This window comes from Mastomys coucha, unplaced genomic scaffold (assembly GCF_008632895.1).
Source record: "Mastomys coucha isolate ucsf_1 unplaced genomic scaffold, UCSF_Mcou_1 pScaffold6, whole genome shotgun sequence".
NCBI classification, from domain to species: domain Eukaryota; kingdom Metazoa; phylum Chordata; class Mammalia; order Rodentia; family Muridae; genus Mastomys; species Mastomys coucha.
Genome location: NW_022196912.1, coordinates 86,122,818 through 86,146,769, shown reverse-complemented (window position 1 = coordinate 86,146,769; position 23,952 = coordinate 86,122,818). Strand labels below are relative to the sequence as shown.

At 41.3% G+C, this 23,952-nt stretch overlaps 1 protein-coding gene across 6 annotated transcripts in view; it reads right to left on the bottom strand.

The window, feature by feature from the left end:
- Positions 1–300: 300 nt before the first annotated feature.
- Kiaa0586 (KIAA0586 ortholog) overlaps positions 301–23,952 on the bottom strand; it is a 102,113-nt gene continuing 78,461 nt past the window's right edge. For 5 of the 6 annotated variants that reach the window (XM_031357591.1, XM_031357589.1, XM_031357587.1 and 2 more), the window contains 2 exons: positions 23,300–23,402; positions 301–630 (listed from right to left, as the gene is read on the bottom strand). In XM_031357591.1, coding sequence (XP_031213451.1) covers positions 479–630; positions 23,300–23,402 — 255 coding nt within the window. In that variant the 3' untranslated portion in view covers positions 301–478. The remainder of the gene's footprint in view (positions 631–23,299; positions 23,403–23,952) is intronic. The other variant, XM_031357590.1, reaches the window with a different exon arrangement.

Below are 23,952 nucleotides of genomic sequence, written 5' to 3'. Positions count from 1 at the left end.
ACCAGGACAGTAAGTTAAAGATGGTGTTTTTACTCTAAATTCAGAAAAGAGAGGTTTCTTCTTCTGAGAGGAATTCTGTATCAATGTATACACACTTTAAAATTCTTTTTAAATTCCACAGTGTAATACACAAACGTGTCATGACTTCATCTAGGCCCTGTGGACAGATCTGAATTACTCTTGATTACTGTTGTTACAGTCCTGTTAGAAGGAATAAGCCATCAATTCTCAGGTTAAAGCTATGCCCTTTCACTCTTCCCTGGTACCCCAGGCTTCTAAGAAACTTACAGCCAGACTCAGTACGAGTTATAACTACTTTATTCAAAAGTCTTACTAAATATTCAAAGGACACTTTCATCTTAACAAAATATTAGAAATGTTTTCCCCTAAAAATATGTTCAAAGGCCAGTAGTGTACGGACATGGTCTGCAGCCAGAGTGACATGTCTTCATGAACCTTGTGCCGCCTCTCCTCCTGCTCAGAAGGTGTCCGTCCCTGAGGACTCTGCGCCGCCACGCATGGAGCTGGTGCTCAGGGACTGAGAGCAGTCCTCAAGGTTTGCAGAGGGTAGAGTCACAGACATCCTGGTGGGTGACACATGTGCAATGAGCAGCGGATCTGCTGGGCCACCTGCATAGAGGAGAAAGACATTCAGACAATGGCTGACTGCACACATGCCCTTCTCTTTCCACACAGTATGGAAGACCCTGAAAATAAGGATCACATACAAGGAAATGTCTATTTTCAAGTTGTTTGGAAATTTCCCTTTACCATAGATCTCTTGAAGGCAACATTTTACAGAAGAACGGGCAATAAAAATTATGGTACACAAGACTGGGATTTTTCCCTCACTGAGTTCAAACAGAGGAGAAGAAAGGGGTCAGCGAGAATAGGAAGAGGACTAACGGGTGGTGATGGGGGAACTGTCACAGCTGTGTATGAAACTGTCAAAAAGGTTACCATAAAACTGTAGTACAGATGCTAAGTCAGACCGCTAGACCGAGTCTCTGCTCTTGTCACCATTTACCACTCCAAAGTTGGGTGTTTTTGTGTTAAATAGAACAGAACCCGCCTTGCAGAGCACATGGAAAACGACCTCACAGTGGAGCTCAGCACTGTCACCATCACTCAAACCCTAAAACCCCAGTGCAGTGAGTGCTCAGATGACAGAGCCACTGGAAGGTTTCCATGGAAGACCCTGGTATCACGCTCACTGCATTAGTGGCTGGAAGCCACTGCAACAGCTGCAGTGCGTGTGCACACTGATTACAGAACGACTTCTAAAAAGAAGCAGTGAGGAGGGTAGGAAGCGTCTGAAGCCAGCGCTGTGGCCTCTAACCCCAGCACTGAGAGAGCTGAAGGAGGACAGGGAATTCAAGTAGCCTGTTTAAAAAATAAAATGAAAACATTCCAAACTGAAGTCCAACTTCGTCAAAGCACTTTGCTTTTCCTCTTTCTTCTACTACATGGACTCATGTCAAGATATACCTGTTAACGACTGCTCACTAATGCATGCCTAACAGCAGTACATTACTAGTTAGCATTTTTATACAACATTCTACTCCCCGAACTGCACATAGTATTAGACCTACAGGGACAGGATGAAAATCAAAATAAATAAAGACTGAAAAGCACAACTAAAGATACTTATAGGATATAATTATTAAAATACACCAATGTTTTACAAAGTTTTGATCTAGAATATACAAAATATCCAAGAAGAAGCACCCAATAAAGAAACATGCAATAGCACAGTTTAATTTATAATAAAATTACAAATTAACACAGGACTGACGGGAGTCTGTAGTTGATAGACTCACCCATATACTCCATTCCTTGAGCTACTTAGCCATCCCAAACGACACTCTTGACATAGAGTTATCTAACTGAACAAAAGCAGTTCTAACTGAACTGCTTTATATAATCTATGTGCATAAATTCACATATTAAATTGTTCAATATGACCTCTTCTGATTAACAAGTGACACAAAAAAATTATATAATCTCTTATAGTTGTTGTTTCATAATTAAATACTAACTAAAAAAAATGTAAAGACCTTTCTCCCATCTCTTATCTAATAGTGATTCTGTGGGACAAACCAGATGACCAAGACCGATACTGAACTGGCTTTTCAAAGGTGTGAACAACTGTATGAAGGTGCTGTGCATTCAGAGCTAAGATGGCACAGAGCGGATACAAGGATGGAAGACAACACCCCTTCTCAAGACTGTCCTAACATCACAGTGCAGACGGGGTGCACAGTTAAAGTCGCATAGAAGCAGCTGTTGAGCTGGGACTTAGAAGTGTTGGGAAGGCAACAATGGAAAGAAGAACAGAACAGATTCGTGTGCAAGGGGCACTGAGTTCTGGTGCCAAATACAGACCGGTCTGAAAGAAGGGTGAATTCTGAAATGCTGAAGAAGACAGGGCCAGCCCCTTCAGAAAGAAATGGAGAACTCACAAAACACTTCAAAGAAAATACTGTGAATGAATGCATTTTAGAAAAAAAAAATTACATATACATACATACAAGCAGAGGGGTCTGTGGCAACGGTCAAAGGGAGTCAAGATAGTCTGGAGAGAGCCTGGCATTTATGAAGCACTGAGTGTGGTGCCGCTCAAACGGTAGGTCTAATGGACCAAGTAGACAGGAATGAGAGGCCTATGGAGGTGTGCAGAGATCAAAGACACCAGACTCATTATTCCTTGATCAATATAGATGTCCACAAGATGCGTGAATGGCCTTTCTAGCCGGCAACTGGAATCAGAGCTTCCAAAGATTGTAGAGCAGTTTTAAAGGCACAGAACGAGCTGTCAGCCACAGACAGATTAGTGTAATGGGCTACAATCTCCTAGAGGGTTAAATGAAACGAGGACATAGTGGGAGATGTTGGAAGTGCTAAGAAAGGGGAATAGAGAGAAAGCCATAGGAGAGCATTCAGGAAGAAACTGTCAAAATAAAGTCGGGTGTAACCTTCTAATTCAAGTTTGGTAGAACTGGTTTGTAACTGTCTTTAATCACAATAAAAAAGGAACTAGAGGTAATTTCAAGTTAGTGGTATGTAGTGACAGTGGCAGCTAAGGAAAGGAATACTTCAAGCACTGGTTCCTTCCCTTTTTAAAACTATCATATGTGTGCATGTGTATATGAATATATATGTGGGTATATGCATGTCACAGCACACGTGTGAATTCAGAGGACAAATCTGTGGAGCTGGTTCTCTCCCTTTATGTGGGCTTGGGGGATGGGACTCAGATCACCAGGCTTGCACATCTCCTGAGCCCCTTTAGGATAGGTCATGATTAAGGACCAATGAGGTCAGCTTAGGAATGACACAGACTGTGCCCTGAAGGTTTCTGTGCAGGGAGGAGTAAAGGGAAGGAAAGATAACAATGGATAGTGAACAGAGGAGCTGGGCTCTCCTCCCTCCCCTTCTGCGGCCTCCCACAAAGAGCAAGTGAGCATCTTCTGGGTGCCAGGCATTGCTCTAGACTCTGCAGAATACAGCAATGAAGAAAACAAAAGCTCCAAGTTCCCTGACCTCGCAAAGTGACTGGATGTATGAAAGGACTGACAGCCAAATAAGGAAGGAGGAGCACAATGCAGTAAACCACCTGAAGAAATGCAGGGGAAGGGCAGGGGAGACAGAGGAAGAGATTGCAGTTAGTCACATACATTTTCTGAACACCCATTCTCAGCTGTGAGATGGCATCAAAGGGTTTGTGAGTATTCGGCAGGGTCATCTGAAGTGTTATATATGCTACTGGAACACAGAAAAGTCACTCAACGAAGTCAGCTCTTACTCCTAGGTACTAAATAGGAGCCATCCAACAGGTATCGGCCCTTGCGGGAGGGCTACAAAAGGCACTGTTCTTTAAAGAGAATGAGAGTTTGCATGGGAACTAGTAAGAGAACAAAGGACAGCTGGGGATGGGTGTAGCTTAGTTTGTAGTGCTTGTCTAGCACACACAACCTTGGGTTTCATCTCCAGCAAACGTAAGCCACATGTGCTGCGGAACCTGAAACAGTGACATTCAGGAGATGGAGGTAGTGGGGTTAGAGTTAGCCAAGACTAATGAGACCCCCAGCCTGGGCTATGTGAGACCCCCCCAGCCTGGGCTAATGAGGACCTCAACCTGAGCTATGTGAGACACTCAGCCTGGGCTAATGAGACACTCAGCCTGGGCTATGTGAGACCCCCCAGCCTGGGCTACGTATGACCTGTGGAAGGCCTCCAAATAGGCATATAATGATTTGAAAAAAAAAAAATTATACCAATAACAGGTACCATTTTATATAATGCTATTTGCTAAATACTCTCTGGGAAGATTTTTTAAAAGTTCATGAAAGCTTTTAAATAATCACAGCTTTAGAACTTTAAAAGAAATTTTTTTACACAGGATATTTTAAAAAGTACCACTTGATTACTATTAACAGACAAAAAGGCTACCACATTCATACCCAGTTACAGCTGTCATAGAGCAAAAGAAAAAACCCATAAAGAACAGAACATCTTAATAAATCACCATTAGAGCAATATATATTTTTCTGCCTATATTAAACGTAGCTTGATGCTTTAAAGTTTAACTTTAGAATTTCCAGTTGTGTCATTACACTATGATGTCATTGTTTCAACAGCTGGTTTTGGGTCTGAAAACAAGATGACTCCTTGATCCCAGGGGTCTGCAATGTGTCATTAGGCCTGGCATGCACGTACAATGGAGATGCCAGACTCAGACTCTAGATCTGACGCTTCCAGAGACATAACTTAATATACTTTTAAAACATTCAAAATACCAAAATTTTGCTTTAAAATACTGAAAAATTCATATTTTCCACTCTCTGCTGCTGGGCTTATAAGACTAAGGAATGCAAAACCTAAAAGCAATTTATGTGAAGTAAATCAACACTTTTTTTTTCCCAGACAGGGTCTTTCAATGTAACTCTGGCTGTCCTAGGACTCACTCTGTAGACGAGGCTGGCCCCAGATTCACAGACAACCACCTGCCTCTGCCTCCCGAGTGCTAGATTAAAGGTATGCACCACCACACCTGACTCAATACAGAATTTTTAATGCTCATTTAGATACATGTGTATTTATTACATGTATTTTAGAAATATTAATAATAATTACGCATCTTACAAGTCTTCTGGGGTAGATTAGGAGTCTAAATCTTAATGCCCGGTGGGTGACCTGCAAGCTGAGAGGACCCCAAGCAAAGCACGGCCTTTCACAATAGCAGAGACAGACAGAAGTCTTTCCTGGGCAGACCCAGAGCTGGCCAGAGTCAGAAATGCCTCATCCTGAGACGTGTACTTGGCTCAAGACACATGTATAAATTACAGTGTTCTACAAGATGACTATGCAGTGGTAAGACATGTGACTGTCTCCATTTGGGCTTTTTCTACATGTCAGTAAAGACTAGTTTCTTATAAACTGTGGATAAGATTTAAAAGAACCAACTGCAATCTTTAACCCAGGTCCATGGAATGTCCTAATCAGCCCAGGGGAATGAATACCATAAAACTATTAAAATTATTTCACCTATTTAGAGTTTGGGAAAGAGACACATAGTCATAGCTGTTTTATGGGTGTATGGGTCAAACGGTCTATGACAACTTTATTAAAAGATGTTTTTCTTAATTCTCTGAACATTTAATATATTTTGACCATACTCACCCTCAAATTTCCCCCCAGATCACCCTTACCTTGCCACATCCCCAACTTCAAGTTTTTCTTTTTTCATTTTATTTTATTCCTTTAATCCACTCACTTAAATGATGCCCCAGCCCGGCAAGAAAAACCCACCCTGTGTGCTTTTCCCAGGAGTGGTAAATGTTAGGAATGTCTTTCCTTGTCAATACTGGATGAAACTTACCAGACTGTACTGGAATTAGTTCTGTAATATCCAATGAACAACACCTTCCTCAAGAGCATGGACAAGGCATAGTAGGTTCACAAGATGTTTGGGTTTTTGTGTTTTGAAACAGGGTCTTGATACACAGCCCTGTCTGTCCTGAACTCAAAGAGATCCACCTGCCTCTGCCTCCCCAGTGCTGGAACTAAAGGCGTGCACCACTGCACCCAGCCCAACTAGCTTGTGCGTCCGTTATGCTGTTAAGCATGTGCACCCAGGGGCTGCCTCATTTGCCTCTGTTTTCTACAAAGTTCTAGCTTGATCCTAGGCACATAGGGGCTCTTGAAATCAAGTAAACTAAAATACAAACAAACAACAAACAACCTGCTTCTTTCTCAAGAGCCTCTGGCTCTAACAGCTTGCTTGCATTCACCCTCCACCTTGTTTTGAAAACCATCAACTCCTCCCAGCAATGCAGCTGCTTTCCAGCTGTCTAAAAAAATGCTACAGCGTTTCCGTGGTGTTTTATTAGGCTCTGGGAGCATTTTCCCAGCCACCTTGGTCTCATCTGCTCTTGCTTCAATTGCTTGTGTTCGCAGCTGCTAACCTCTCCTGCTGCATTAAATTCTCCTCACATACTCAACCCAGCCTGCAGGTTTTGCAACATCCTATCAGTGCTCGAGAACAAATGCTCCATGTTCTGATGCAGAAGCACATGGGTTATGACGCTCCCTCGGTATCATGGGTAACGGTTTTCATGCCTTCACTTCCCACAGTCCCTAGTGACATTTTATCTTTCATACTTAAAGGAGTATTTTAAAATGTTACAATATCTTATTTTATCCATTTGGTTATGAGCCGTTCAATGGCTGAGCTATCTTCCTAGTCTTCTGTATCGTATTCTGAAGCATGTTTCAGAATACAATTGTAAACCCTGCTATACTTGAGTTTATTACTGCTTGTTTTTCAAATGAATTGACAAGTGCTTATCTTAAAATTTACAATTTAAGATAAAAACATAGTAGCTTACATAGGAAAAATGAAAGCCCAGGCACCTGTGAAAACAACCCCAGCTCCTTTCTCTAACACAGTAATAGTTAATGTGAAAGACTTGTTTCTTCTTATGCCAGCTTCCAGCTGCTTCGCTTTGTTTAAAACTGACTTCAAAGTTTAAACTCTATCCTGTCCCAACAAATAACCTTCCCCAGATGGAACTATCCAAGTATCACCCTCAGCGCTCTGAACACCACACCTGCATCTTTGAATTCAGCATTGTACAAACTTTCCAAAGGGATGAAGCCTTCTTTCCCTGGCCTCTCATGTACCTTTTAGAGAGCTGATGTCCTTAATCCTGGGTGAGTCTGCACACGCTTAGGAAGGGTTAAAAATGGGCACCAGTGTTTCTACTGTGCTCCTGATAAGGGAGAAGGCATAGTGCGAAAGTGCAAGAAACATTCCGAGTTCCAGATTCAGGACTTTTACAGTAGCAACCTCACCTGTACACAGAGAGGCAGACATACACCGGACTTATTCTGTGTCCTATCCATGGCACCCAGTGGACCTATGTTAAAACAAAGCTCTGCTTCTCCCACACCCCCAGTAAAATATCAGTTAGAAATAATCACAATTCCTATTCACAAAAAAAGAACTCAGGACAAATGCAATTATTCCATTAGTTCCTCCCATAAAACCAGATCAACAGACGCTTCACCTAGTGGCCTTAGTAAAGAAGGAAGTCAAACACATGAATGTAATGATTGTCAGCAAAAGAGACCTTGCCTAACTGATTCTTATCTTTATCCAAAAGATGAGATGAGAGGAAGCAAAGAGCCATAGATGAAACTGCAGATAATTACAAAATAAACCAATTCTTAAAAAAGTGAGCGAAACTCGTGAGCTGTTTCTTAGACGGTTATAATTTGCATTCTATAACTCACCAAGGACTTAATCATTACAAAAAGAAGTTCAGGATCTCCTCTGCCCTAGCCAGCTGAGGTCACACTGAAAAGCAACCAGTTCTCAAGCAGCACAAGGTAGAGACTACTGAGCGAAGGGAAGAGCAGTTAAATGAAATAAGCAGGCATCTCTTCATGTCGAGGAAGGAAGAAAAGCAGAGAAAAGTGAAATCATTTGTGGCCCCATACACAGGCTGAATCTTCCTAATCTAAAACTCTGAAAACCAAAACACTCCAAAAAAAAAAAAAAATAGCAAAATCTGACAACCAACTCACAATGGAAAATTCCACATCTGACCTCATGTCATGGCCGCAGCCATTTTAAGGACTAAAAAAATATTGTATAGCAGGGCAGTGGTGGCGCACACCTTTAATCCCAGCACTTGGGAGGCAGAGGCAGGAGGATTTCTGAGTTGGAGGCCAGCCTGGTCTACAGAGTGAGTTCCAGGACAGCCAGAATTTACACACAGAAACCCTGTCTCAAAAAAACAAAAGACAAAAAACAAAAAACAAAAAATAAAGTAAGTCGGGCAGTGGTGGTGCAGGTTGATTTCTGAGTTGGAGACCAGCCTGGTCTACAGAGTAAGTTCTAGGACAGCCAGAGCTACACAAAATAACCCTGTCTTGAAAAAAAAAAATATTGTATAAAATTATCTCCAAGCTATGAAGTAAGGTATACGTGAAACAAAGTCAATTTCATGTTTAATTAACATCACCATTCCAATATAATATTATGTACATACCAATATTCTGAAATTTAAATAATCTAATCAAAATATTCCTGTCCCAAGCATTTTAGATAAAACTAATTAATCTTCAGTTCTCAGGCCACCAAAATGCCGTGAACACCAAGAACCATGATAACATGATGTCAACCTACACTCCAAAACACAATCAACAACCACCGATTACTGTTTCAAACAAACTCTTGGAGCTGAGCAATAAGGGGAAAAAAATGTGTCACAGAGTACAAGCAGTATTCTTTTATCAGTTTCTCTACAATACAAAAATTGCCTCTCAAGCTTCTTTTACAATTTGATATGTATTTATATTTTTGTGTGCACAGCTCTGGTAGTCATTCCTCTCCTTTCCCTGCCTGGGTCCCAGAGGTTGAACTAAAGTCATCAGTGGTGAGTCGTTTCCATCACTGAACCATCTTGCTGGTCCCTGAGCTTTCGTTCATTCAACAGGAATTTCAGGTAAACTTTATAAGAAGACAAGACGTAAGTGAGCAACACTGTAAGAATTAGGCCAGGCTTAATGGCTCATGTCTGTAGCAACATAGTCAAAAGTTTATACGGCAGTGGTTCTTAACCTGGGTTATGACCCTCTGGGGATCCACCAACCCTTTTACAGGAGTCACCTAAGACCGTCGGAAAACATAGATATTTACATTATGATTCCAAACAGTAGCAAAATTACAGTTATGAAGTAGCAATAAAAATAATTTTATCGTTGGGGTCACAATAACATAAGGAACTGTACTGAAGGGTTGAAAACCATGGCTATATAGTGAGATGCTGTTTTTTAAAAAGAAAATACAAAGATTATAAACACTACACATTTCATTATTCTGGGCCACACAATCTGACTGGGGACATTCAGTTTAAATTATTATGCTACAGGAAACATCTGAAAATTAAGTGTTTGAAAATATGAAATGCACAGAATAAATCAAGAAAAAGAAACCAAAGTTCACAAGGGGTACTTTTAAAAGAAAACAGGGTTTTATGAAGAGGATGGTAAATACAAGTCACTCATATATTCAAAATCTGCAGAGAGGCCCAAATTGAACACCCACCTTTGACAGGAGTTTCTGAGGCCTGCACTAACTGTGTGCCTCTGCTCACTTCCTGCTCTGCCTGAGTCTCTCAGAGTGAGGAGAGAAGCTATTGTCTGGTCCCTCTGGCTTAATAGACTAAAAATCTAAGTACTCTAGTGGAGGCCTTTCCATTGAAGAACCATTTGTGTCCACAGAACGGGAGAAAAGGGCAGTCCTTCCTGAGCACCAGGGCCCTCTGCAAACCCAGCACACTCCCGAGAGCCAGCCTAAGCATTCTCTCAGGGGATGCCACATACTGGAAGTGTCACAAGAACCATCAAATCACAACTGCTGGTGCTGCCATCATAGACCAGGGATAACAGCCCCTGCTGCAGAGGGCCTGCATGGGGTTTCCTGCAACCACACGGTGACCTGACAACCATCAGTAACTCCAATTCCAGGAGATCTGGCACCCTCTGTGGCCTCTGATGGCACCAGGCACACGCTGCACTTATATACATGTAGACAAAACACTCATACACATAAAATACAAAAATTAATAAATCAAAAAATTAATAATTCTTAGAAAAAGATCCTCTTTACAGAAACACAAAACATCCATCCATCAAAACTGGGGAAGAATCATGGTATCTCATAATACTCCTATTAACAGAAACTGCTATTTCAATGTTAGAGCTGGCCGTAATTTACTCTGTGACAAGAAGCAGTTGCTCAGCTCCCACGTGTTAGATGGGAGTTCTGGAAGAGGGGCTCTTGCTCTACAGCTGAGGAAAGATAACCTATAGTCAAGTCCACGCCACCTGAGAGCCAGTGACCAGGCGACAGGCTGCTGCCATATCTTATCTTATCCTAATGTTCTACATGGAACATGCATGCACTGGTACTGAAGCCAAAGGATGAAGAACATGCCTGTTTGATCCATACATTTTGGAATACACAAAGTACAAACCACAAACCATAAGAAACTTAAGAAGAAGGAAGACCAAAGTGTGGATACTTTGTTCCTTCTTAAAAGGGGGAACAAAATACCCATGGAAGGAGTTGTAGAGGCTAACTATGGAACAGAGACTAAAGGAAGGACAATTCAGAGACTGCTCCATCTGGGAATTCTTCCCATATTCAGTCATCAAATCTAGACACTATTGTGGATGCCAGCAAGTGCTGGATGACAAGAGCCTGATACAGCTGTCTCCTGAGAGGCTCTGACTATACCTGACTAATACAGAAGTAGAGGCTCACAGCCATCCATTGGACTGAGTACAGGGTCCCCAATGAAGGAGCTAGAGAAAGGACCCAAGGAGCTAAAGGGTTTGCAGTTCTTTAGGACGAACAACAATATGAACTAACTAGTACCCTCAGAGCTCCCAGGGACTAAACCACCAACCAAAGAGTACACATGGGGGGACTAATGGCTCCAGCAGCATGTGTATAGCAGAGGATGGCCAAGTTGGTCATCAATGGGAGGAGAGGCCCTTGGCCCTGTGAAAGTCCTATGCTCCAATGTAGGGGAATGCCAGGGCCAGTAAGCAGGAGTGGGTGGGGTGGTGAGCAGGGGGAAGGGGGGGAGAGAACAGGAGTTTGTTTTAGTTTTTGGTGTTTTATTTATTTTCTTTTTTTTGGAGGAGAACCTGGGAAAAGAGATATTGTAAATAAAGAAAACATCTAATAAAAAATTAATTAATTAATTAAAAAAACAAAACATGAATTTTGAAATGAATATTTAAAATTTAAAACAAATAAGGAGATAATTAAAGTTAAAACACTAGGATAGAATCAACTGTGATATAAATTTGAATTCACTGAGAAGAAAAACTAAGACTATTATTAAGGTATCTAAGAATACATTAAAAGTATGTTAGTGTTTTTAAGCAACAATCTTCTAAATTAAGCTATTATTGGCTCTGTGTCTAAATAGGTAGACAACTCTCTGAAATAGCAGTGCCTTCAGAGACAGCCTCTGTAGCACAAAGGCATCTATCCAATTGCCAAAAAGTTGCTGGCTAATTCAGGAATTGATGACGGACCCATCTACTCTGAATACAGACCACAGTTAATAATGTACATGTAAAGATTAAAACTCATTAAAAAGCAGTTAAGTATGTGAGTGCATTACTCTGAAGTGTTATGACATGGGCTGCTTGCCTTTTAGGGGCAAGAATGTCTAGAGGGGCATTCCACCACTACAGTCTGCTTGACAACTGAAAGACCATGTTGTAGTAGACATTTAGCTTTATCTACAGTGAACTTCCTGTTGGTTCAAGCGCCTGTGAGACAGCTACTAAAACAAATTCCCCCCAGACAACGTTTTATAAAAGCATGCCATAATGGTTTTAAAATGAAAAGAACCTTTAAAAAAAAGTTCCGACAGGTTCTCCTATGAAAGAAGCCATGAATACCGTGTGATTTCATACAGCACACAATCAAACAACTTCTCAAAGTCAGAACAGCGGCATGTCCTCGCAGGTGGAGGGAGATGGAGAGAGATCCTGAGCCTGGGCCACAGCTATCTCCCCAGCTGGACACTGGCTGTGCACATGGGCTCTGCTGGTGCTGGGGTTTTGAGCAGGAGTAAGCTCACAGGCCATGTGTACTTTTCTATATACATATATGTTATTCGTGCATTAAAAAAATTAAAATTGGAAAAGCCAATAGGTAGGTTTCAGTAATTAAAAAGGAGTATATTTGAGTTTTTAACTGGTTCTTAATGAAGATGTTAACAGTTTGTTACTGCCAAGTGGAATTCAAACATGAACTCCTTTAAACTCTAATGTTAGGCACAAATCTCTTCAGAGGCAAGTCTAGTTTTTGTTTTTATTACCCATAGCATTGACAATTAGCTAGCTACATTAATTAAAAACAAATCATAAGTGAAAAAAGACAAAAACTAAATAAAAACAAACTTTAATCTTGAAAATATTTCTGAGGTCTTACTACATTCTGTACACCCTCTTCAGTTTCCTAGGGAACAGCACTGTCACTGTGCTGGACTATAAATAACTTACTCAGCGCTCATTCCTATGATTTCATTTGACAATCCTACACCAGGTCACAGAGTGCAGGGCAAAGTCTAAGTTGCAATATTCTTACATGTGACATTTAGCAGCTACAAAGGCTGAACACAAAGAGAGTAATGTTGATAAAGCAAGCTGGAGCTAAAGCTAAGATAGTCTATAGATACAAAATCTGTTTTCTGAGATGTTTCCTTCCTAAACATGAGAATTTCTCCAAAATTATGGCTCATGATTATCACTAAAAACCCATGATATCATCTGTGCCATCTTAAAACTGGTTTCTGTCACACTAGCCACTCTAAATTTGAGAACAAAAATTAAATCTGACAGTGACCAGTTCTCCTCTCTAGGGCTGGAAGAGTCACAGAATGAAGAATGAGTGCTCACACACACACAGGAAGCCACTAGAAAATAAGAATGACAATACTCCATGCCCTAAACAGGAGCTTGAAAGATGCATCACTGAGGTAAATGCCAGGCCTAGAGAAGGATGGTGGGCTTCTGCTCACTACATGGACACCAGTAGGAATAAGAGCCATCCAGGTTCTACGTCACCACTCCTCTGATAACAGCTCCAGGCTGTGAGGTGCAGCTGTGTGGCCCTGGCAGCAAAGCCAACAGTCATAGCAGCGTGCTTTGCTAGCCCAGCCCTGCAGTGTCAGGACACAGAGCAGCTAGCCCAGCCCCTGAGTGTCAGGATACAGAGCAGCTAGCCCAGCCCCTGCAGCGTCAGGACACAGAGCAGCTAGCCCAGCCCCTGAGTGTCAGGATACAGAGCAGCTAGCCCAGCCCTGCAGTGTCAGGATACAGAGAAGCTAGCCTAGCCCCTGAGTGTCAGGACACAGAGCAGCTAGCCCAGCCCCTGAGTGTCAGGATACAGAGCAGCTAGCCCAGGCCCTGCAGTGTCAGGATACAGAGCAGCTAGCCCAGCCCCTGGAGTGTCAGGATACAGAGCAGCTAGCCCAGCCCCTGAGTGTCAGGACACAGAGCAGCTAGCCCAGCCCAGGAGTGTCAGGATACAGAGCAGCAGCCTTGCTGGCGGGAAAACAGTCTGATACAAACCAGATGGAACTTCAGAGATGGGCAACACAAAGGGCAACAATTGGCTCATTCAACAAAGCCATGCCCCTGCCCCAGAGAGTTCACACAAGACAGCCGCCCTCAGTTGATACAAACAAGAAGCCATGTGGATACAGTTGAAAGAATTGTTTTTCCTCAGACTAAACAAAGTTTTGATTTCTAAATTCTTATATTCATTAATTGCAGCTTGGTATAGTGTTAGCTTTTTCTTTTCTTTCTTTTTTTCCCCCAAAATAAGTATTTCACTTGCAGAATATATGTATTTTGTGACATCGCAGAAATACATGGAAACTAATTTTGTGCTACTTCCTGTAAAGTGTTACAGACACCAACAAGCTAAACCATTTCAGGAAACTGGCACAGTGGATGATTGATTACAACGCCACAGTAATTAGAAAATAGTCGGGCTGGAGAGATGGCTCAGTGGATAAGAGCACAGACTGCTCTTCCAATGGTGGTGAGTTCAAATCCCAGCAACCACATGGTGGCTCACAACCACCCATAATGAAATCTGATGCCCTCTTCTGGTGCATCTGAAGACAGCTACAAAGTACCTATTTATAATAATAAATAAATCTTAAAAAAAGAAAAAGAAAAAAAAGAAAATAGTCAACACAGTATTTCCAGGGCTGTCTAAGTTCTCATCGGCATAAACGGCTCCCAACAGAACTATACTGCTACCTAAGTTCGCCCCTAGACCCTCAAGTGATAGGGATTATTGCAATTATATTAACAGAAAAAGAAGCATCCATGTCCCCACCTGTTGATTCTGGGCTGAGAAGCCAACAACAACTGGATTTTAAGAAACTTTAAACAGTCACTTAGATCCTTCTGCTAGCATGACTCCATGTAGCATGTATATGTATACATATACACACATCATGAGTTTTACTGTGCTATTACATATTTAACAGAACAAATGGCCCTCCATCTTAAATTGAAGAGAAATTATGGTTCCTCACAAACACCTTTTAAGAAAGTACTTCTTTTCTTTATTTTTCTTATAAAAGATTTCCTGTGTTTGCCTTTTGTCATTAAGAGTTTTTCTCCAAGAAATGTCTGTTTTCTATACTAGCCTGTGTACTTGCATCCAGCCTGAACCAGGGTGTCATGGTGTGTACATGTCTGTTAAGTCCTGAATGATCATGTCTCTTTTGGATTTAAAATGTGAGAGCTGGACCTGGAGAGGCGACCCAGCACTTGCCACCCAAGTTCCCTTATCCACTTAGAAGCTGGACATGACTCTAGAGATGGACAGCGCTCTGGCCATCTAGCCTGGTTAAAATAAGGACACCTGAGGTCATCTTCTAGTTTTCACATGGACACGTACCATGCACTCACATGATAAAACACACACAAAAAAAGAGAACTGTTGACAAAATATGATTTACTAAAAACATTACCTACCAAAAGACATGGGTATAGCATGAAAGGCATCCTTTCTAGTAAGCTTAGCTAGATTTAACTAGACAGTGTACAAGTCCCTGGAGAACTGCTGAAGAAAACAATATGTACACATAGCACACACAAACGTAAACATACGTTACCTAACCCCAACTTTATATTCCCCAACGAAGAACAAATGTGCTGTGGAAACAACGTATCTGCCTACAGTCACACAGAACACATAGCTGGCTAGCACTTCATCACCAACATCACTCAAGCTCAGGACCAGTCCAGGCTCCACTCCGCTGTTAAAGGAGTAGCCGCTTCCATTCTAAGTAAGGAAAAAAGCAGTTCCCTCCATACAGTCAGGCTAACCACAGCCTAGGCATGTTTTTCTTTAACGACTGCATCAGCCTAATGAAGGCTCTATCATACCTCAGGTCCAAAAGGCACAGAAAGGTTAAGCAACTTGTTCAAACTCACCAGCTGAGGATGGTTCTAACCTAGGCATCCTGACTCCAGACTGCATGTTCTCTATGCTGCACTGGCTCTATGTACAGCGAAAGCCTCAGTCACCAAGACAGACAAGACATTCAGCAGTGCTGTGCCAAAGTGTGCTTCCTCTTCTGGACCAGAACGGTGAGCTGCAGCTGAGCTCCCACAGCTCCCAGGCTCCACCTTAGGTGGTGTCAGGAGAAGCCTAGAATCTGGGTCCTAACTAGTTATAAAAGTTCATGTCTGTTCCAGCTTAGAAACACCGTGATCTTCAGACACCGACCAGCAACACAGGAGTGGCTAGCACAGCTATCACTCCCTTGTTCTGATGCTCAGCTGAGATAATCAAGCCCCTTGATTTCCAGTATGTGGCCAGGTAGATGCGGGCTAGGAGAGAAATTTACTGCTATGTTGTTGGAAATGGTTTACTTTTTATCTTATTTATATAAAACTTAAGTTACTAAAGCAGTTAAGAAATAATTACACTTACAGAAGCACAGGTAATATGGTAACTTGTAATTGTAGTTAATTCTGTTGGAGGAGGCTGTCCTGCCCTCGCATACTGGAAGAGCAGAGACAACACCAGCCCAAGTTTCTCCTGTTCCCAGGACTGTTGACTTCATTAATAATAAAACATACAGATGCTGCCAATCTACACAAAGTTACTTCAGTGATTCTGGAGGGCTGGCAAGATGGCTCACCAGGTAAAGGCTCTTGCTGCCAAGCCTGGGACCCACATGGTAGGAGAGCCAACTCCTGAAAACTGCCATCTGACTTTGACCTGCATGGCTTACTTTCTAATGTAATTCTTTATGCAGTCTGCCCACTTTAAAAGGATGTAACTATGCATACTTCTCTCCCAGGTAATAATATATTATACACATTCTCCAACCCTTGCTTAAATCTCTTTTATTATATATTTATTTACTTGAGTGCCTGAAGACAGCACACACATGTCAAGGGCAAAGGACAAATTTAGGGAGTTGGTTCTCTCCTTCCACCATCTAAGTTGTGAGGATTAACTCCAGTGGTCAGGCTTAGTGATGGCTGGCTGAGATGTTTAGTTCATTCTTAAAGATGTTTTTATTTTATGTGTATGAGTACACTGTAGCTGTACAGATGGCTGTGAGCCATAATGTGGTTTCTGGGAACTGAACTCAGGATGGCTCTACTCACTCTGGCCCGCTCGCTCTAGTGTAATACACTGTAGTTGTCTTCAGACCAGAAGAGGGCGTTAGATCTCATTACGGGTGGTTGTGAGCCACCATGTGGTTGCTGGGATCCAAACTCAGGACCTTCAGAAGAGCAGTCAGTGCTCTTCACTGCTGAGCCATCTCTCCAGCCCTGTTTAGCTCATTCTTAAAGAACTAACTAAATTGTGTAAATTTCATTCCTACATTATCTACACCCCCCCCCTCTTTTAAATCAAAGGCACAGATTTTTCATACATAAGCTAGAGCTAAAATAATCATCTGATGTTGGGCAGTGGTGGGGCACACCTTTAATCCAGCATTCAGAAGGAAGAGGCAGATGGATCTGTGAGTTCAATGCCAGCCTGGTCTACAGAGTGAGTAACATGGTAGCCAGGTCTACACAGAGAAATCATGTCTCTCAAAAAAAAAAAAAAAAAAATCTGTTTTAAAACCCATTAATGCTCCAGAGAAGTGTCTTTTCTTCATACGGATTATGCCCCTGCCTGTATGCTGATATTCTCACATCCCCGGAAACACAAGATGATGTGGTGGTATGAACACCAGTGGTCTGCATAGGCATGCAGTCCTGAATGCTTAGTTTGGAGGGAGTGGTACTGTTAGGTGTGGCCTTGCTGGGGTAGATGTGACCTAGTTAGAGAAAGTGTGTCACTGGGGATGGACTTTGAGGTTTCAAATGCTCAAGCCAAGCCCAGTGTCTCTCTTCCTGCTGCCTGACTATCCAGATGTAGAACTCTCAGCTACTTTTCCAACACCGTGTCTGTCTGATGCTGCCAGGCTTCTCACCATGACGACAATGGACTAACCCTCTAAAACTGTAAACCAGCGCCAATTAAATGTTGTCCTTTCTAAGAGCTGCCATGGTCATGGTGTCTCTTCACAGTAACAAACACCAAGTAAGACAGAAGTTGGTACTAGGAGTGGGAGATTGCTGTGATGTGCCTGATCACATTTCTGTTTGGGGAAATGTGGACTTGGAGAATTTGGATCAGGAAAGCACAGATCTGTAGAAGACACATGACACTCAGACACTGTTTATTACCAGTTTAAATACATAGCTTTCAGGTGCTTTTTAGTCTGTGGCCTGTCATCTCCCTCTCAGAGACCTACATGTCTGTCCTATGCTTTGTTTGTGGTACTGGGAATGGAATCCAGGGCCTGTGCACCAGGCTGTTGGCCTAACACTGTGCTATACTTCCCACTACACACATGTGGTTTGAAATGGCCACCATACCTTAAGATTAGAAAAAAGGTCAGATATGGTTTTAAAGTTACTAAAATAATGATAATTCTGATAGGGAGTGTCTTTGAGCTGTATTTCAATTACAAAGGCGAAATTAGTAATTTTACTAAACAAAAAATTATTTTGCTTGCACAGAAACATCTTTTAAGTAGAAACTTTGTGTTTGCTAATTCTCCTGCAATGAGTTAAAATCACAATCTGTGACAGAACAGTGTAAGGTGGCCAGGAGATAAACTTGAGTATAATGCAAAGAAGCATAGGGGTCTTTAAGCATACTGCCACAAAAATATAAATGATCTTGTCAAATTACTTTTAGAATTCACACACACACACACACACACACACACACACACACACACACACAGAGAGAGAGAGAGAGAGAAGTCTACAAATAAGAAAACAGAACAATTCTATTTCTCAAATAACTCTGACAACCCAATCTGCCCTAGCATTTAATCTTAAAACACACAGCTTATATCTCCACCACTAACTGTAGCACAATATATTTGCTTCTACTCATTAAATCTTGCTTATAATCTTAAACTATTTTGAGAAACCCAAAGAAAATATTTTTTTTTGTTTTGTTTTTTTCATGGAAAATATTTTTTTAAAGTGACAACTTTATCACACTTACTTTGTACAACTTAATTGTTCTCTGGTTCATCATAAATAAATGGATTTAAAACTAGTTTCTCATTTTATATTTAGTCAACCTGAACAGAAAAATAAAATTGGTCAAAGTGAATTTACAGTGTGTGGTGGTTTGAACAAAAATGCATGCCATAGGCTCATTTGTGGCCCTGTTGGAGGAAGTGTATCATTGGAGGTTGGCTTGGAGGTTTCAAAAGCTCACACTAGGCCCAGCCTCCCCACAGTGCTGCCAGTGGATCAGGATGTGGCTCTTAGCATCTTCTCCAGCACCACACCTTCATGGCTTCATGCTCTCTGCTATGACGACAATGGACTAACCCTCTGAACCAGAAGCAAGGCCCTAATTCTTTCTTTTATTAGAGTTGCCTTGGTCACAGTGTCTTTTCACAGCAACAAAACACTAAGACATAGAGCAAAAGGGGAAAATAAAATGAAAGTCACTCTTGGAAGAAGTAGCTTTTATGTAAGCATGCGGGCCTTGTGACTAGTGGGCGGACTTAAGAGTGGTCATCATTATCGTTATTACTGGCTTGCTTATTCCTTGTGTTTCGTGACACTAGACCAGACTAACCTCTTGCCTCAGTCCCACTGCTGGGACTGTAGCCATATTTGCCACAACACCTGGTTTGAAAAGCTCCTATTCTTATGATACGAAAAGATGTCACCTTCACAGTAATGATTTTTTCTTTTATGTTAAAATCTATAAATAAAATAAGATCTTGGCAATTCTTCAGCCATACAATGGAAGAGCCTGTATGTATCCCACCTTGCAGTGAGAGCTAGCTCACTGAAGGAAATGTGACTTCTAGTAATTAGCTCCATTTCCTCATATACACATAATAAGCAAATATGCCTTTCAGAGTAAAATAAAATACATGATGACTCCACTGTAAATGGATCCACTATTAGGATTCGAGTAATCTTACAACCACTTACTTGCCAGAAAGAGGTGGTTTTAATTACCTTGTGATGGGGCAAATTCCCTTGTCTTAAGATTTCTATATAAGAGATAGAACTGAATTCCTTCAGGGTCACCGAAGGTCACAGGGCCTCAGATTGTTCTGGTACTCTGACTCCTATTCTCTGACATGGTTGAAAATGTTTCAGAATTTCAGAAGAGGAAGGAAATAAACCAAGTGCACACATTTTATGAGAACAGGTCCTGACTATGTGTGCCAAGGCCAGAGTGCTCATTCAAGAGTACTCTGGTCAGAGAGATATATATCAATTGTGGAGTTAAACTTTATATCTATGCAAATGCCTTATTTACAATCAAAGCTAAAATAGGCCTACTTGCCTGATCCTTTTTTTTTTTTCCTCAAGACTGGGTCATACTATAGCAGCTCTGAATGTTCTTGAACTCCCTATGTAGACTAGCCTGGCCTCAAACTCACAGAGATCCACCTACCTCTGCCTCCCAAGTGCTGTGATAAAGGTGGGTGCCACTACACCAAGCTGTATTTTCTTATTAGATGTAAAATTAGATGCAAAACACTAAGCTAACCCTAGGTAATTTTCTAAGTAAAATTTCCTTATGAGCTGGGCATAATTGCACATACCTTTAATTTCAGCACTGAGAAACTGGAGGCAGGTGCAGTTCTCTGAGTTCAAGGCTAGCCTGGTCTACATAGAGACCTCCACTCCAGTCTGCTATACACAGTAAAACCGTATCTCAAAACAAAACAAAAATTCCCTCTTAGCTAATAGCATGGTTTCTCTTATTTTTTATAATGATCTTTATTGTCTTACTAAATGTCAGCTAGCCATCACTGAATAACAGCTATAAGTCAACAGACTTACCAATGCTGCTATCCTCTGGTCACACACATGCACTGTAGCTGAAAGCAACATCATATTGCCAGAGAAACAGGCTCAAAATGTTGTCAAAGATATTTCCATAGGTGTAGAGGGAAATGATTGTTGATTATAGGTAAGATCTCTCAAGAAAACACAACTAATTAATTTTAAGACATTTATTTAAAAAAAAAACCCTAAAGTTACTGAATTATATTGACCATGAATGGTTTATAACATTCAGGAGTTTTGAGTCAGTCTTACAATCTTAGGAATGTTTATTTGCTCATATCTATATTTTGTCATGATTAATTTTTTTTAAAGCATGGTTGGTAAGCAGTTGCCCTTTATTTTTTAAGATTTATTTAGTTTATATATGTGAGTACACTGTAGCTGTCTTCAGACACACCAGAAGAGGGTGTCAGATGCCATTACTGATGGCTGTGAACCACCATGTGGTTGCTGGGAATTGAACTCAGGACCTCTGGAAGAGCAGTCAGTGCTCTTAACCACTGAGCCATCTCTCCAGCCCCCATGATTATTAATCTTAAAATCATCATTTTGAAGAGTTTTATAGGAAACATTTTCCTTGTAGTATTTTGAGATAGGGTCTTGCTATATGGCTTAGATTACCCTAAAATTCTTTATTTAACACAGGCTGACATTGAATTTATATCTTTCAAAATAGGCCAATTTTCTTTAGATTCTAAAATGTAACATCAACGTGTTAGGTTAAAAAGATACTGAATGGGACTAAAACGATGACTCAGCAGTTAGCACTAACACAGATTCACAATGGTTTGTAACTTCAGTTCCAGGGGATCAACACCCTCTTCTGGTCTCAAGGGCCATGAGGCACAAACCTGATGTAGACATATATTTAGGTAAAACATTCATAACATTGAAAGAAAAGTTAAAACAGAAGTATTTATATACATTGTAGTGATCTGAATAAGAATGGCCCATGAATAGGCTCGTATGCTTGAAATGTTTGATCCTCAATTACTAGAACTATTTTAGAAGGATTAGGAGGTGTAGCTTTACTTAAGGGAGTGTGGCCTTGTTGGAGGAGGTTTTGCACTGGGGTGTGGGCTTGGAGGCTTCTAAAGCCCATCGGGCCCAGTATCTTACTCTGTCTGTGGACCAGGAGGTGCCTCTCTGCACCACGTCTGCCTTCCGGCTGCCATGCTCCCTGCCATGATGATAATGGACTAAGTCTCTGAAACTCTAAGCAAACCTCCAGTAAAATACTTTCCTCTATGTACTGGCTAGTTTTGTGTGTCAACTTGACACAGGCTGAAGTTATCACAGAAGGGAGTTTCAGTTGGGGAAGTGCCTCCATGAGGTCCAGCTGTGGAGCATTTTCTCAATTAGTGATCAAGGGGGTAGGGTCCCTTGTGGGTGGTGCCATCCCTGGGCTGGAAGTCTTGGGTTCTATAAGAGAGCAGGCTGAGCAAGCTAGGAGAAGCAAGCCAGTAAGGAACATCCCTCCATGGCCTCTGCATCAGCTCCTGCTTCCGGACCTGCTTGAGTTCCAGTCCTGACTTCCTTTGGTGATCAACAGCAATGTGGAAGTAAGCTCAATAAACTCTTTCCTCCCCAACTTGCTTCATGGTCATGATGCTTGTGCAGGAATAGAAACCCAGACTAAGACACTCTATAAGTTGGTCATGGTGTCTCTTCACAGCAACGGAACAGTTAGTGAGATATATACATTTATAAAAATCATAATCTAGGACCTGCCTAAGAGAGAAAATATGTAGTATATGTCTGAGTCTTGTTACTTCCCTTAATATAAGTTCCAGTTCTGTCCACTTTCCTCAAATGTCCTAATTTTGTTTTTCTTCCTAGTGTATGTGGGATGGGGAATAAGTGTGCTGCTGTGTGCTTCTGTAGAAAGCCAGACACAGACAATGGCAGAGTGCCTTCCTTAATCCCTGCTCTGCCTTATTTTCTGAGGCTGGTTTATCTAGGCTGACACGCTAATGAGTCCCAGGATACTCCTGTCTCTGCCACTCAGTGCTGGAGCTACCAGTCCTCACTGACCCATCTGGCTGTGGTGTGGAGTGGGGGTCAAAACTCAAGCCCTCACTAATGCAGCGAGCACGTCACCCACTGGATCACCTTCCCCAGTCTCTACAGTTTTCTTTACAGCTGGAAATGACTCCACACTGTAGAAGTACCTTCTCATCTGTTTAAATCACTCATCTGTTAATAGACAGGCTAACTCCATTTCCCAGCTATAGTGAACACCGAGCAACAAACATGGTTGTGTAAAAATCTCCATGATGTGCTGACTTAGGGTCCTCGGGCATACAGGAAGCTCTTTTTGTTTTGTGATTTCTATAGTACTGATTTCAACAGTACTTGTACCAGTTTACACTCTGAGAGTAGACATGGGTTGCTCTTTCCCTACATCTTTGCCAGAGTTCATTGGCTGCTCATTCCTCTTGATAACTACTCTGATTGAAATGAAGTAGACTCGTAATGAAGATGACTCGTAACACTAATGATCTTAATACAGCATATTAATGGCAGTAACCTTACAGGAAAAAACAGTAGCTAAGGGTTTTAAAACTCCATTAGAAATAGTGTTTACTAATTAAATAAAAGAATGAACAAATTTTGTAGTCAAATATGAGATTTTCATCTAAATATACTAAATGAGAGAAAACATTAAACAACTCCTGGAGACAGGAATGAGATTCATATAAAAATATTTTCATTATATATTTATCACCAGAACATCAAGTCTGATCTAGTACATATAATCAAATATTTAATGAACATGATTATTTAAATATCACTATCTGATACAAAAATAGCTTACCTTGATGTTGTGAAAGTAAACAGTCAGATTTATTTCTTACACAGGTTAGATGTCTTTGTATTGGCTTGTGTTCAACTTGTTTAATGTCTTGCTTTTGTTGGTACTAAAGAATTTAAGAAATGAAGCCATAATATTATTTTTTTTTAGTTAAAAGTTAAATTGGTTCAATTATATAAACATTCGAGAATTTGACTTGCTTTCAAATAGCTATTTCGTGATTGGACTTAAGGCGCTGTTCATGATGTGACAGTGTGAAGAAGTCGGTCCCTCCCGTGAACATCACACATCACACCTCTTGGGTAATGCAGAGATGCTGGAATTTATGACACTTGTGACTCCAGAGTAACCGATGCAGGTGACAGTCAGGCCAACAAAGGCATCCACACCCTTTCCCACCATGCAAAGCCAATGACTGAAATGCTTTGTTACAGACTAAACTGCATTTTCTAGCTTCTCTTTCCTTTCTTTCTTTTTTTTAATCTTATAAGTCTCAACGTGTGACCCTTTGGCTCAGCCTCATGAGCATGGATAACAAGTGATTATGACTGTATTTGGCTAGAATTTTATTAAATTTTTTGCAGGGAGATGCCACGGACCGGGATTTCTCGCGGGGTCCCTGTTCCGTGGGACAAGGGATTCTGGCCAGGTGGGCA